Source organism: Lepidochelys kempii, chromosome 4 (genome assembly GCF_965140285.1).
Source record: "Lepidochelys kempii isolate rLepKem1 chromosome 4, rLepKem1.hap1, whole genome shotgun sequence".
Lineage (NCBI taxonomy): Eukaryota > Metazoa > Chordata > Testudines > Cheloniidae > Lepidochelys > Lepidochelys kempii.
In genome coordinates, this window is record NC_136383.1 from 141,447,958 (window position 1) to 141,462,500 (window position 14,543).

Sequence of the window (14,543 nt, forward strand, 5' to 3'; positions counted from 1 at the left end):
GGGGTGGGCGAGGGGTAGGGAATAGGTGGTGGGAGGGGGGCAGTAGGTGGGGTCGGCGAGGGGCAGGCAATAGGTGGGGGTGGGGGCGAGAGGGGCAGTAGGTGGAGTGTGGGCGAGGGGTAGGGAATAGGTGGTGGGAGGGGGGCAGTAGGTGGGGTGGGCGAGGCGCAAGGAATAGGTGGTGGGGTGGGGACAAGGGGGGCAGTAGGTGGGGGGTGGGCGAGGGGTAGGGAATAGGTGGTGGGAGGGGGGCAGTAGGTGGGGGGTGGGCGAGGGGTAGGGAATAGGTGGTGGGAGGGGGGCAGTAGGTGGGGGGTGGGCGAGGGGTAGGGAATAGGTGGTGGGAGGGGGGCAGTAGGTGGGGTGGGCGAGGCGCAAGGAATAGGTGGTGGGGTGGGGACAAGGGGGGCAGTAGGTGGGGGGTGGGCGAGAGGGGAAGTAGGTGGGGGGATGGGTAAGGGGGGCAGTAGGTGGGGGTAGGCGAGGGGCAGGCAATAGGTGGGGGTCGGGGCGAGGGGGGCAGTAGATAGGGGGTGGGTGAGGCGCAGGGAATAGGTGGGCCTGGCCTGGCCTGGGGGGGGAACAGCAGCCGGCAGACCCCAAGGGAAGCAGAGCAGCCCAGAGTGCTCCCCGGGAGGCCCCCAGCTCTCAGTGCTGGGGTCACCCGCTGGGAGGGGTGCTATCTCCTTGCCATGCTGCCTGTCCTCGAGCAGGGGGCACCCGCTAGACAGTGGGGCGCGCTCCAGCCGGGGGACAAAGTCCCTGCACCCAGGTCCAGGCAGTTGTGTTAGTTGGCTGCACTGTACCCTGCGGGGTTGGGCTGTGTCTACACTAGGCATTAGGGGCCCCAAGGCCCGTAGCTAACTCCGTTTTAAAAGCAGCCTTCTCTGTCGTCTAGCCGGACCCCCACCCAGCCATCCCACTGCAGTCCTGGCCAATGTGCCCTCTAACTTTTTCCATCCATGTGCGGAGTGAATTTTGCTATGTGCACCAATGTGGAGCTGATGTGTGGAGGGGGTGGGGCTGAGGATAGGGGCAGGGGGTTGGGGTGTTGGGGGGTGATGGCTCTGGCTGGAGGTGCGGGCTCTGGGGTGGGGCCGAGGGGTTCAGAGTGTGGGAGGGGGCTCAGGGCTGGGGCAGAGGGTTGGGGGTGGGGGTGAGGGCTCGGGTGGGGCCAGGGATGAGGGGTTCAGGGTGTGGGAAGGGGGCTCAGGGCTGGGGCAGAGAGTTGGGGTGCGGGGGGTGAGAGCTCCAGCTGGGGATGCGGGCTCTGGGGTGGAGCCAGGGATGAGGATTTGGGGTGCAGGCTGCCCCGGGGCTGCAGCGGGGAGACGGGACTCCCCCCAGCCCCCTCTCGCCGCAGCAGCTCCGGGGCCGGGGAGAGGCGCCTCTCCCCGGCTGCGTGGCCCTGGATAGCCCGCTGTGCGGCCGGGCAGCTTCGAGGGAACTTAGGTCCTGGCCTCGCCTCCATGGCAGCTCTGGCCAGGGCAGCAGGGGCCAGGTTCTCTGGTCTCTTCGGGCTCAAGCACTGAGGCCCAGTCATGTCCCCTGGGCATGGAGGAGAGGAGGGCTCCTTAATGGTGGGAGGGTTCGAATACCCCCCCAAGGGGACTTGGCTCAGTCCTGCTCCGTGCAGAGGGTGACGTGCCCTGGAGGTGGGAATTAGGGTAAAGCCTCCCTCTATGGCTGCTGCTACTCCCCCGGGTTTACTCTCTCCGTGGCGTTTGCTCGGGGATGCTCCTGAGGGACCCCGGAAATGCCCCCACCTCCCGGTGTGACTCCCTTCCTGCAGCACCCTGGCACTCAGAGCCTGTGTGCCAGAAGCTCCCCACTCTGACCGCAGCTGCCTGGACCCTCAGCCAGCCCCACTGAGCTAGACCCCAGGGTCAGACCTTCCGGAGGCAAGGTGCGGACCGAGCTTTTGGGGACCCCGCTGTAAGTCAGCCAACAACAGAGCCAACTGGACACTTGTGCCCTGCCCCCCGAGGGTCTGCTCTATTCACTCGCTGGCCCTATGCTGCCCCCATCCCGGAGGGCCATTGCCATCTGCCAGAGCAGCCTATGCCCTCCAGGCCCCACACACTTCTGGGCTTTGGGGAGAGTCCATCCTGGGCCCCCCACTGCCCCGCCATTGCACGCACCATTAAGAAGATGCCGGCGATGCTGAATAGCAGGCGAACCAGCCAGTTGAAGTGGCGCATGATTTGTGTCTTCACGATGCCGGGGTTGAGGGAATTGGCCGTTACCCCTGCGGAGGAGCAAAGTCAGTCACTGCGTGGGCTCTGGGAACCACGCCGGGGGGCAGCACATCGGCAGGGCCTTATAGTCAGACCCCCGGAGCCCTGAGGGGCGGGGGTGAGTTTTGTACTCGCGGATCTAGAGCCGGGAGCCTGTTTATTCCTCAAGCAGGTGCAGCCCGGACACTCCCACGTGCTTTCCCCTGCCTGGGAGGACACCTGCCACAGGGGGGCCTGCCCCTTCCCGAGGAGCTGGACTGAGCCCCACTTGTGCCCAACTACCTGCCTCCCCGGTGCTCGTTGGGTCAGGTGACCAGGCCTCACATGATGATGGGTGGGGGGGTAATTAGGATCTAGGAAGGAGCTGAGGGCAGGCTCCGGCAGCACCTCCCCAGCAGAAAGCCCTGGGGAACAGAGACAGCTGGGTTCGGGGGAGCACGAGACCTGCAGGGGGTCCCTCGGGGCCGGGATGCAGCTCTGCATGCCAGCCAGGTGGCACGAGCACGAGACCTGCAGGGCTGGGCAGGAGCAGCCCTTCCGCGGGGCACTTGGCCGGGCAGCCTGGCGACGCAGCTCGGAGTCTCTGGGGGTTGAACGCTTTCTTTTACGCTAATAAAACAGGCCCAGGCGGACGAGTGACTCAGAAGCCCCAGGTGCCGTGGCCTGTCTGGCAGCAAAGAGACTGGGCAGGGCCTGGGTTTGGCACAGATGAGGCAAGAGCTATCCCAGCTCCTTCTCAAGGGATTCTCACGCTTCCAGGGTGAGGCAGGCTGGGAACGCCCACAGCTGCACCCCAGCTGGCCCGTCCTTCCCTCGGAGACGCTGTGGGGCACAGGAGCCTCTGCCAAAGGGCCATCAGCGCCCCCCGCTGCCTACACCCCACTGGGACGTCGGCCCTGCTGTGTCCCCACGGTGCCATGCCAGTGACTGAAACCCTGAGGCAGGGCAGCTGGTGGCATCCAGTGGCTACAGCAGTGGGCAGAGGGAGCAGGCTGGGGGGAGCCATGCCTGGGGGGTGGAGGGGAGATATCCAGGCAGCCTACATGGTTTCTGGATTAGGCCTTCCGGGACAGGGGGAAATCACTTCAGTGGAGTAGAGACCATCCAGCCCTGCGCGGGGAGTGCCATGGGGAAAGGAGCTGCGTCTCTCTCATAGGCATTGAGGCGTCTCCGGGCCGTTCTGGCCCCCCAAGCTCGGCTGCCGATGGCTCTGCTTCCCCAGAGTGGTTCTGGGGTGCTTGGCTTCCAACCCTGCTGCCCGGAGCAGTGGCAGCTCGCCCCCCAGGTGATCGCTCACCACAAGGGCACCTTGTCCTAGGCCAGGCCCCAGCCTGCCGCCTGACAAGCATGGTGTGCTCAGAAGGGCACAGACTCGGTTGGGAAAGGCTTGTGGGGTAAAGCAGCCAGGGCCCCGTGGCCTCTGTATCCCGGGTTTCTGAAGTTTGAGTTTTGCTGAACTCAGCATTCAGGAAGAGCCCGAGATACGCCAGGGCAGCCTGACCTCTGCAGGTGTAACCCCCACACTTCCGGGGTGTGGAGTTCTGTCCTCACTAGTGGCACCAAGACCACTTAAAGAGAGAGAGAACATGAGTCTCTCAACAGCCAGGTGGCTTTTAGCTCCTGCAGCAGAGGTTCCTGCACTAAGCTCCAGCGGTCCCAGGTTCAATCCCGCCCGCCGGCGACTGGGGTCTGCCGGTGTTACACAGGCACAAAGGGTTTGTCAGTAACTGATGGTCAGGCCAGCTCAGATACCGAGACAGGTTAAAGCAGGGGGCACCTTGCAGGTGGTGACTACTGTGGTATCATGGGGGAGGGGAGACGAGCTCAGAGAACCATAGAGTTAGAAGGGACTGCAGGGGTCATCTAGTCTAACTCCCTGCCAAGATGTGCGGTGTCTGACCCATCCCAGACAGACGGCTCCAGCCTCCTTTTGGAACCCTCCCGTGCAGGAGATTCCACGACCTCCCCAGCCGTCTGTTCCATTGTCCTCCTGTTCTTACAGTGAGGAAGTTTGTCCTGAGATTTAATCTAAATCTGCTGGGCTGGAGTCTTTCAAGTACCTGAAGTCCACTGTCATGTCCCCTGTTAATCTCCTCTTTTCCAAACAGACATACCCATTTCTTCAGCCTTTGCTCATAGGGCTTGTGTTGCAGTCATCCCTTTGATCATCTTTGTTGCTCGCCCCTTTCCAGTTTCTATACAGCCTTTCTGGACATTGGTGACCAGAACCTCAGCTGAGGCCTGCCCAGCGCCAAGTAGAGCGTTGCTGTCACCTCCTGCGACTGGCATGCGAGGCCTCTGTTAATGCAACCTAAGCATTTGCTTTTTCTGCAACAGCATCGCATTGCTGTGGAGGTTGTGACCCCCCTCGACTCCCAGATCCTTCTCAGCCGTGCTGCTGCCAAGCCAGTTCTGCCCCATTCTGTATTTGTGCATTTGTTTTTTCTTCCCTAGGTGTAGCACCTCACATTTGTCTTTGCTGAATTTCATGTTGTTGTCTATAGCCCAGTTCTCCAATTTATCAAGATCTCTCTGGATTTTAGCTCTAGCCTCCAAAGTGTCTTCAACCTCCCCAGCTTTGTATCATCTGCAAACTGGATCAGTGTGCTCTCTATACTTACAGCCACGTCATTAATAAAGATGTTAAATAACATTGGACCCAGAACAGATCCCTGTGGAACCCCACTTGAGACCTTCCTCTAATCTGACATCATTCCATTAATAGTTACTCTTTGTTTGTGGTTGTTTAGCCAATTATGTATCCACCTAATGGTAGCTCTGCTGAGCCCACATTTCTCCAGCTTACTTATTAGAATGTCATGTGGAACTGTGCCAAAAGCCTTAATAGCCAGGTATATTATGTCCACCACCTTTTCCCCATCCACCAAATCAGTTACCCCGTCAGAGAAGGAAATCTAGCTGGTTTGGCATGATTTGTTCTTGGTAAATCCATGGTGGCTGCTGGTGATCACCCCTTCATCCTCCAGGTATTTGCAAATGGAATGTTTTATACATGGCTGTCGTAGCTTCCCAGGTATGGAGGACAGGCTAACTGGTCAATAGTTCCCTGACTCCTCCGTTTTCCCCCTTTTAAAGATGGGCACCACCTCAGCCCTTCTCCAGTCTTCCAGAACCTCTCCTGTCATCCATCAGTTTGTAAATATTATTGACAGTGGCGCCAAGATTTCTTCTGACAATTCCTTCAGTGCCCGGCCGTGAACGGCACCAGCCCTGCTGACTTGAATTCTAATTAGTTAGAAGATCTCTGGTTCTTTACTTCTCCGGATCTGCATCCCTTCCCCTTTATTGCCTATGGTAACTTGACTAGCTGTCTGGTCAGATGACATTTTTGTGAGCAGACTGACGCAAGGTAGGCATTGAGCATCTCTGCCTTCCTATCATCTTCTGTTACCAGCTCACCTTCTCCATTGAACAGCGCACCCACTCCGTCCTTGTGCTTTCTTTTTTGTGTGACGTATTTGCACAACCCCTTCTTGTCTCTAACCTTCCTTGCCAGTTGTAACGCCTTCCTTGCCTTGGCTTTCCTGATTCTGTCCCTATACGCTCACGCTGTCCCATGTATCCTTCTGCGACATTATGAGTGTAAAATTTTTAATATCTCATTGAAAGGTGACACAGGGCCAGAAAGAGTTAATTAACTCACAGACTGACATGACCCATGGCCAAACTTTAAAGACAGGTTAGGAAGAGATGTAAATTAATAGAGCTTTGAAATGCAGCTGGCATGGTTAGAGATAGAAGGGTAGATGTTTCCTCAGGTCTTGTGATGTAAGCAAACAAGTCTTCTCTAGTGTTAAAGCTTTGATTCAAAGATCAAAAAAGGGGTATTAATATTTAGGAAGATACTTGAGTGAGATAAGAAAAGGAGGACTTGTGGCACCTTAGAGACTAACCAATTTATTTGAGCATAAGCTTTCGTGAGCTACAGCTTACTTCATCGGATGCATACTGTGGAAAGTGTAGAAGATCTTTTTATACACAAAAAGCATGAAAAAATACCTCCCCCCACCCCACTCTCCTGCTGGTAATAGCTTATCTAAAGTGACCACTCTCCTTACAATGTGTATGATAATCAAGTTGGGCCATTTCCAGCACAAATCCAGGTTTTCTCCCCCCCCCCCTCCCCCCCACACACAAACCCACTCTCCTGTTGGTAATAGCTTATCTAAAGTGACCACTCTCCTTACAATGTGTATGATAATCAAGGTGGGCCATTTCCAGCACAAATCCAGGGTTTAACAAGGACGTCTGGGGGGTGGGGGGGTAGGAAAAAACAAGGGGAAATAGGTTACCTTGCATAATGACTTAGCCACTCCCAGTCTCTGTTCAAGCCTAAGTTAATTGTATCCAATTTGCAAATGAATTCCAATTCAGCAGTTTCTCGCTGGAGTCTGGATTTGAAGTTTTTTTGTTGTAATATCGCAACTTTCATGTCTGTAATCACGTGACCAGAGAGATTGAAGTGTTCTCCCACTGGTTTATGAATGTTATAATTCTTGACATCTGATTTGTGTCCATTTATTCTTTTACGTAGAGACTGTCCAGTTTGACGAATGTACATGGCAGAGGGGCATTGCTGGCACATGATGGCATATATCACATTGGTGGATGTGCAGGTGAACGAGCCTCTGATAGTGTGGCTGATGTTATTAGGCCCTGTGATGGTGTCCCCTGAATAGATATGTGGGCACAGTTGGCAACGGGCTTTGTTGCAAGGATAGGTTCCTGGGTTAGTGGTTCTGTTGTGTGGTGTGTGGTTGCTGGTGAGTATTTGCTTCAGGCTGGGGGGCTGTCTGTAGGCAAGGACTGGCCTGTCTCCCAAGATTTGTGTGAGTGTTGGGTCGTCCTTCAGGATAGGTTGTAGATCCTTAATAACACGCTGGAGGGGTTTTAGTTGGGGGCTGAAGGTGACGGCTAGTGGCGTTCTGTTATTTTCTTTGTTAGGCCTGTCCTGTAGTAGGTGACTTCTGGGAACTCTTCTGGCTCTGTCAATCTGTTTCTTCACTTCAGCAGGTGGGTATTGTAGTTGTAAGAATGCTTGATAGAGATCTTGTAGGTGTTTGTCTCTGTCTGAGGGGTTGGAGCAAATGCGGTTGTATCGCAGAGCTTGGCTGTAGACAACGGATCACGTGGTGTGGTCAGGGTGAAAGCTGGAGGCATGTAGGTAGGAATAGCGGTCAGTAGGTTTCCGGTATAGGGTGGTGTTTATGTGACCATTATTTATGAGCACTGTAGTGTCCAGGAAGTGGATCTCTTGTGTGGACTGGACCAGGCTGAGGTTGATGGTGGGATGGAAATTGTTGAAATCATGAGTGAAATAGTATCATTGTCTATATGTCTCTTTGAAGGTTGTGGTAACCGGTATCTGAACTGTTTAATGGATAAATTATCCTGTGATGTTTGGGAGAAGGAAAGTTAAGCCTATTGTTTTCTCAGGCCAAAAGGCTGCAGGAAATGTATAAAAACCCTGGGACACGTTCCTTCTTCATCTCAGATCTGCTCTGGGTTTCAAGAGGGGGAAACCTTAAGCCACAAGGATTGAGATCCCCAGGTACTGGCTGGAGTCACCCTGAATATGGACATTGGACTAAAACCTATGGACTATTTCTAAAAGGACTTTTTGGCAACTACAAGCTCATCTCTGCTATGTATCTGGACCTCAAGAAACTGAACTCAAATCTGTCTGTATATTGATCTTTTAACCAACACTCAGTTTCTTTTCTTTTTTAATAAATTTTAGTTTAGTTAACAAGAATTGACTATAAGAGTGTATTTGAAATAAGATCTAAGTTTTATATTGACCTGGATGTGTGGCTGGTCCTTTGGGATCAGAAGAACCTTTTCTTTTATATGACGAGATAAGATTTTCAGTAATCATCGTCATATCTGACATGCGTGTCTGGATGGAAGCCTGAGGCTGGATACTTTAAGGGAACTGTGTTGTTTAGACTTCTAAGTAACCAGGGAGGCACTACAGAAGTCGTTTTGTGCTGGCTTAGTAAATCTAAGTATTGGAATATCCACCAGCGTTTGGGGTTTGTCTGCCCTGTTGCATTTGCAGTTCACCCTAATTGAGTGACCTCAGCTGGCTCCCACAGACAGCATCATCACAACTTCCTTGGTGACATGCCCCTTCTTCCATTTCCTGGATGGATCCCTTTTCGTTTTTAAAAACTCCCTGGTAGCCAGATCCTACAGGTCAAGACCAAGGACCAGAGACCTAGTGGGAGCCACTGGAGATCACACGGCCCACTTGCTCCCTGGGAGAAGCAAACTCCAGGAAGTTTTTGGAAAGCGTAGGGGACAATTTCCTGGCGCAAGTGCTAGAGGAGCCAACTAGGGGGGGTGCTTTTCTTGACCTGCTGCTCACAAACCGGGTAGAATTAGTGGGGGAAGCAAAAGTGGATGGGAATCTGGGAGGCAGTGACCATGAGTTGGTTGAGTTCAGGATCCTGACGCAGGGAACAAAGGTAAGCAGCAGGATACGGACCTTGGACTTCAGGAAAGCAGACTTCGACTCCCTCAGGGAACGGATGGCCAGGATCCCCTGGGGGACTAACTTGAAGGGGAAAGGAGTCCAGGAGAGCTGGCTGTATTTCAAGGAATCCCTGTTGAGGTTACAGGGACAAACCATCCCGATGAGTCGAAAGAATAGTAAATATGGCAGGCGACCAACTTGGCTTAATGGTGAAATCCTAGCGGATCTTAAACATAAAAAAGAAGCTTACAAGAAGTGGAAGGTTGGACATATGACCAGGGAAGAGTATAAAAATATTGCTCGGGCATGTAGGAATGTTATCAGGAGGGCCAAATCGCACCTGGAGCTGCAGCTAGCCAGAGATGTCAAGAGTAACAAGAAGGGTTTCTTCAGGTATGTTGGCAACAAGAAGAAAGCCAAGGAATGTGTGGGCCCCTTACTGAATGAGGGAGGCAACCTAGTGACAGAGGATGTGGAAAAAGCTAATGTACTCAATGCTTTTTTTGCCTCTGTTTTCACTAACAAGGTCAGCTCTCAGACTGCTGCGCTGGGCATCACAAAATGCGGAAGAGATGGCCAGCCCTCTGTGGAGATAGAGGCGGTTAGGGACTATTTAGAAAAGCTGGACATGCACAAGTCCATGGGGCCGGACGAGTTGCATCCGAGAGTGCTGAAGGAATTGGCGGCTGTGATTGCAGAGCCACTGGCCATTATCTTTGAAAACTCGTGGCGAACCGGGGAAGTCCCGGATGACTGGAAAAAGGCTAATGTAGTGCCAATCTTTAAAAAAGGGAAGAAGGAAGATCCTGGGAACTACAGGCCAGTCAGCCTCACCTCAGTTCCTGGAAAAATCATGGAGCAGGTCCTCAAAGAATCAATCCTGAAGCACTTGCATGAGAGGAAAGTGATCAGGAACAGCCAGCATGGATTCACCAAGGGAAGGTCATGCCTGACTAATCTAATCACCTTTTATGATGAGATTACTGGTTCTGTGGATGAAGGGAAAGCAGTGGATGTATTGTTTCTTGACTTTAGCAAAGCTTTTGACACGGTCTCCCATAGTATTCTTGTCACCAAGTTAAGGAAGTATGGGCTGGATGAATGCACTATAAGGTGGGTAGAAAGCTGGCTAGATTGTCGGGCTCAACGGGTAGTGATCAATGGCTCCATGTCTAGTTGGCAGCCGGTATCAAGTGGAGTGCCCCAAGGGTCGGTCCTGGGGCCGGTTTTATTCAATATCTTCATAAATGATCTGGAGGATGGTGTGGATTGCACTCTCAGCAAATTTGCAGATGATACTAAACTGGGTGGAGTGGTAGATACGCTGGAGGGGAGGGATAGGATACAGAAGGACCTAGACCAATTGGAAGATTGGGCCAAAAGGAATCTGATGAGGTTCAATAAGGATAAGTGCAGGGTCCTGCACTTAGGACGGAAGAACCCAATGCACAGCTACAGACTAGGGACCGAATGGCTAGGCAGCAGTTCTGCAGAAAAGGACCTAGGGGTGACAGTGGACGAGAAGCTGGATATGAGTCAGCAGTGTGCCCTTGTTGCCAAGAAGGCCAATGGCATTTTGGGATGTATAAGTAGGGGCATAGCGAGCAGATCGAGGGACGTGATCGTTCCCCTCTATTCGACATTGGTGAGGCCTCATCTGGAGTACTGTGTCCAGTTTTGGGCCCCACACTTCAAGAAGGATGTGGATAAATTGGAGAGAGTCCAGCGAAGGGCAACAAAAATGATTAGGGGACTGGAACACATGAGTTATGAGGAGAGGCTGAGGGAGCTGGGATTGTTTAGCCTGCAGAAGAGAAGAATGAGGGGGGATTTGATAGCTGCTTTCAACTACCTGAAAGGGGGTTCCAAAGAGGATGGCTCTAGACTGTTCTCAATGGTAGCAGATGACAGAACGAGGAGTAATGGTCTCAAGTTGCAGTGGGGGAGGTTTAGATTGGATATTAGGAAAAACTTTTTCACTAAGAGGGTGGTGAAACACTGGAATGCGTTACCTAGGGAGGTGGTAGAATCTCCTTCCTTAGAGGTTTTTAAGGTCAGGCTTGACAAAGCCCTGGCTGGGATGATTTAACTGGGAATTGGTCCTGCTTTGAGCAGGGGGTTGGACTAGATGACCTTCTGGGGTCCCTTCCAACCCTGATATTCTATGATTCTATGATTCTAAGCAGTGTGTAATACATTCTGCACCAACTGCAGGCTCTGAGTGGCCTTCAGGTGCAGTTAGCATGACCAGATGTCCCCATTTTATAGGGACAGTCCCGGTTTTTGGGTCTTTTTCGTATATAGGCTCCTATTACCCTCCCACCCCCGTCCCGATTTTTCATATTTGCTGTCTGGTCACCCTAGGTGCACCCTATGTGGAACCAATGGCACTGACCAACTTTCAGGGGACGTAGGCCTGGAGAGCTACTATGAGGTCTGCCACCGAGGGGCCAGCTCACAGTGGGGCAGGAAGGGCCTTAAACAGCAGGGTGAGAGGGCGGGGGTTAGTGACAGCCTTGGAGTGACAAAGGCCCCTGAGAACGGATGATCAGACAGACTTTCTGCCATCTAACATGTGATCACGTGAACAGCGTGGGCACCCAGAGGTAATCACAGCTCCCCCCGGGGCAAGGAGCCAGGCCTTGAGGCTGCACTGTGCGTCACGCAGGCCCAAGCCAGAGGGATAGGTTTGCAGATGAAAGCAAGGCTGATATAAGGACATGATGAAATGAACAAGATGCAAAGATCATGCCCAGCTTGTTCTCAGGGACAGCTGTCTCCCGGGAAGGAGTCACCACACCGAATGACTCAATGGAAAGGCCCAAGGCAACAGAATTTCAGTGCAGCCAAAGCAGATCCCAGCTGGGTGAGAAATGCTAGGGCTCACAGCGCCGAAGAGCTGGGAACACATGGGGCGTTTCTCACCTGCTCCGGGCATGCCCGTGAAGCTGTAAGAGGAGATGGACCCAGTTCCCCTCTCACTAACACTGGTGTGGATCAGTGGAGCTGCCCCAGGTCAAAACCACCAAATGAGGGGAGAATCAGGCACTGTGAGATACGGAGAAAATCACAGCACTGAAAGAGGCCTGGGAGGGCAGAGATGCCAGTCAGGGCACAATGCCTGGGGATCAGAAACTGCAAATCCTTAGCGCCATTGTGGCCATGCCGGCTGCCAGGGCCAGTACCATGGGGAAGAGCTGAAGGAGCACGGGGCTTGGCCATGGCAAGTTCCCCCAGAGTCTATAGGAGAGAGAGTCCAACCCAGTGCCCTTTTCTAGACCCAGCAAATGGACAGAAGAAGGGGGGAAAGTTAGCCCAGGATAATGAGCTCCAGACAGGTGACTTGCCAAAGTCTGCACTCCATCCAACTCGGTCTCCTGTTGCTGACAGTGGCCAGCACCAGCTGCTCCAAAGCAAGGAGCAAGAACCCAGGCAGGAGGCAGTGACAGGATAATCTGCCCTGGGGGGAAATTCCTGACCGCTGATCGTTAGAGATTCGTGTGTGCCCTGACGCAGAAAAGTTCCCACCCTTTATTCTGTAACTCTGATTGTTCTCATTATCCAGGTGACCCTTCACTGTCCCCTGCTAAACTCTTGGTCTCAACCACATAGGGTGGCAGTGGGTTCCACAGGCTAATTACACACAGTGTAACAGTATTGCCTTTGGTCAGGTTTAAATGTTCTGCCTGTCAGTTTCATTGACTTTTGCCTTGTTCTTGTGTTGTGGAGGGTCAATACAAGTGCCCCATTTGCTCGGTCCCATTCGCTATGCTGCCCCCCAGTATTCGTCTTCTCTCAGAACAAAACACCCCCTTGTTTGCCAGGAGAGCTGCAGGAGGGCTGAGATCATGCAGGGGCTGTTCTAATTTCTGTCTATCTCAGGTGCTATCACTGTAGCATCTGAAGCCTCACAGCCTGAATCTTCAGTGCCTTGATCCTCACAGGCCCCCCATGCACCAGGCCGCGTTACAGCTACTGGTTCGGTTATACCTTGTTATGGGCCAGGCCTGGTCACCACCTTCCGTAGTGGATAGGTGTCAAGAAATCATTGTGAGGAGGTCGCTGAAACAATAGCAGTAGCCCCCCAAAACACAAGCACATGGAAATGGTGTGTAGAAGCTAAAACATGTGGCCCAAGAGGACTGGTGGAAGGGGGGGCGTGGGGGGTGAGAGAGAGGGAGGGCATGTTGAAGCAGCAAGAGAAAGCCAAGTCAACAGTAACAGACAACTAGTAATGTGGCCATGAGCGAGAGCTCAGAGAGACAGCTCTTTGGGCGCAGAGTGCTGGCGGTAGGCAGGCCTGGAGCAGCAAGCAGACGCTGGCTCCTGCTGTTTGATTTCTATGTTCAGGGGAACAGGGCTTCGTACACCTTTTGTAAAGAAACAAGACTGCACCAAAGAAATCCCTGACTCTCACCAATTCATCCTCCGACCTGGAACAACGAACAAGAGCCCCAACTTCTGCTTAGCTTCTCAGGTCACAAAGGGCAACACTGTTATCCCCATGGGTACAGAAAGAAACCGAAACCCAGAGATTGATTTCAGTGGATGTTAGGCACCAAAATACCTTTGAAAATCTGGCCATTGGGTCTTGATTTCACTGTGGCATCAAGAGAGGTTTGGAAATTTACATGGACAGTGAAAACAACCCAAGTTACAGAAATAAAAGCTGGTAATTCCTGCTGCCTGGTTAGCCCAGCCTTGCCCCAGACCCTCACCAGCTACTCAGGACCAGTGGGGCCACATGGGAATTGCTGTGAAGTCAAACCCCACCCCACTCCCTGGGGTGTGCCCCGGGACCCTGGCAGCTTCTCACCGAGCCCTAGAAAATGTCCACGGTGCGGTGTCCTCCCTGGCTCAGGAAGCAGCGGAAGGGCTAGCAGAGCTCACGATGGAATGAGCAGCCCCCGGCACAGCCAGCCTGGGAAGCAGACAAGCTCTCACTCCCTCAATCCCCCCCCCCCCCCGCTTACACATCTTCCTGCAAAGCTCACAGCCCCCCCGGAGTTGCTCACGTGCGAGGAGGCCGTGACGCCTAGCAGCATCTGTTCTTTACCTCGAGGAGTCACACCCTTGACATCGCTGGGGAGTAATTTGGGAATGCTGCAAGCACAGACTCCCTCTCCCCCCTTCTCCCCCGGGTCCCACAACTGGGGCGAGTCGAGTGAGTGCAGCTGCCCAGTGGAACAAGAGCCGGGACAGAGCACCCACAGCTGCGGTAACTGGGCCAGGGGGTGTCTGCAGGACAGGGCAGCTCTTAGATGGCAGGGATTAGGCTCAGGACCCTCCTCAGGGAATTCAGGGCTGGGTGGGACCACCCCCCGTGAGGCCTGTCTGCTGCAACCCACCGGGCCCGGGACAGCGCCTCTGAGTCACAGGGCCAGTGGCCATCACTTCCCTTTCTGCCAAGGTGCTGCGTAAATCCAGGGGGGCGTGAGGCGTGAACACAGCTGTGGGAGGGTTCAGGAGGGGCCACGGGGCCCTGGTCTCTTGGGGGCACTGGCCTCTGCCGGCACCAGGGCGGGATCACACTGACCTGTGCCCTGCAGCCTCCTGGCCAGCTCCTTGGTGAACAGGACGTTCATGAGCTTGGTGTTCCTGTAGGTCTGGTAAAAGTCTTTGGTCCTCTCCTCCCCGGTCAGGTGCTTCATGTTGACCATGCCCTGGAAGTGTACGAAGGACGAGACGTTCACGATGCGGGCGGGAGCGGACGCCTTCATGGTGTCTGTGCGGGGGAGGGGAAAAGTGAACAGGCAAGTCAGTGGGTGGCGTGGGAGGGGGGCTCCCACATGGGAAGGAGGGGCCGG

General features: G+C 53.8%; 1 protein-coding gene across 1 annotated transcript in view; it reads right to left on the bottom strand.

The window, feature by feature from the left end:
* Window positions 1–14,543, bottom strand: part of LOC140910938 (retinol dehydrogenase 13) — a 41,475-nt gene that overhangs the window by 1,844 nt on the left and 25,088 nt on the right. Inside the window, exons 4-5 of the mRNA XM_073343128.1 lie at window positions 14,273–14,461; window positions 2,142–2,248 (exon numbers count right to left, since the gene is read on the bottom strand). Coding sequence (XP_073199229.1) covers window positions 2,142–2,248; window positions 14,273–14,461 — 296 coding nt within the window. The remainder of the gene's footprint in view (window positions 1–2,141; window positions 2,249–14,272; window positions 14,462–14,543) is intronic.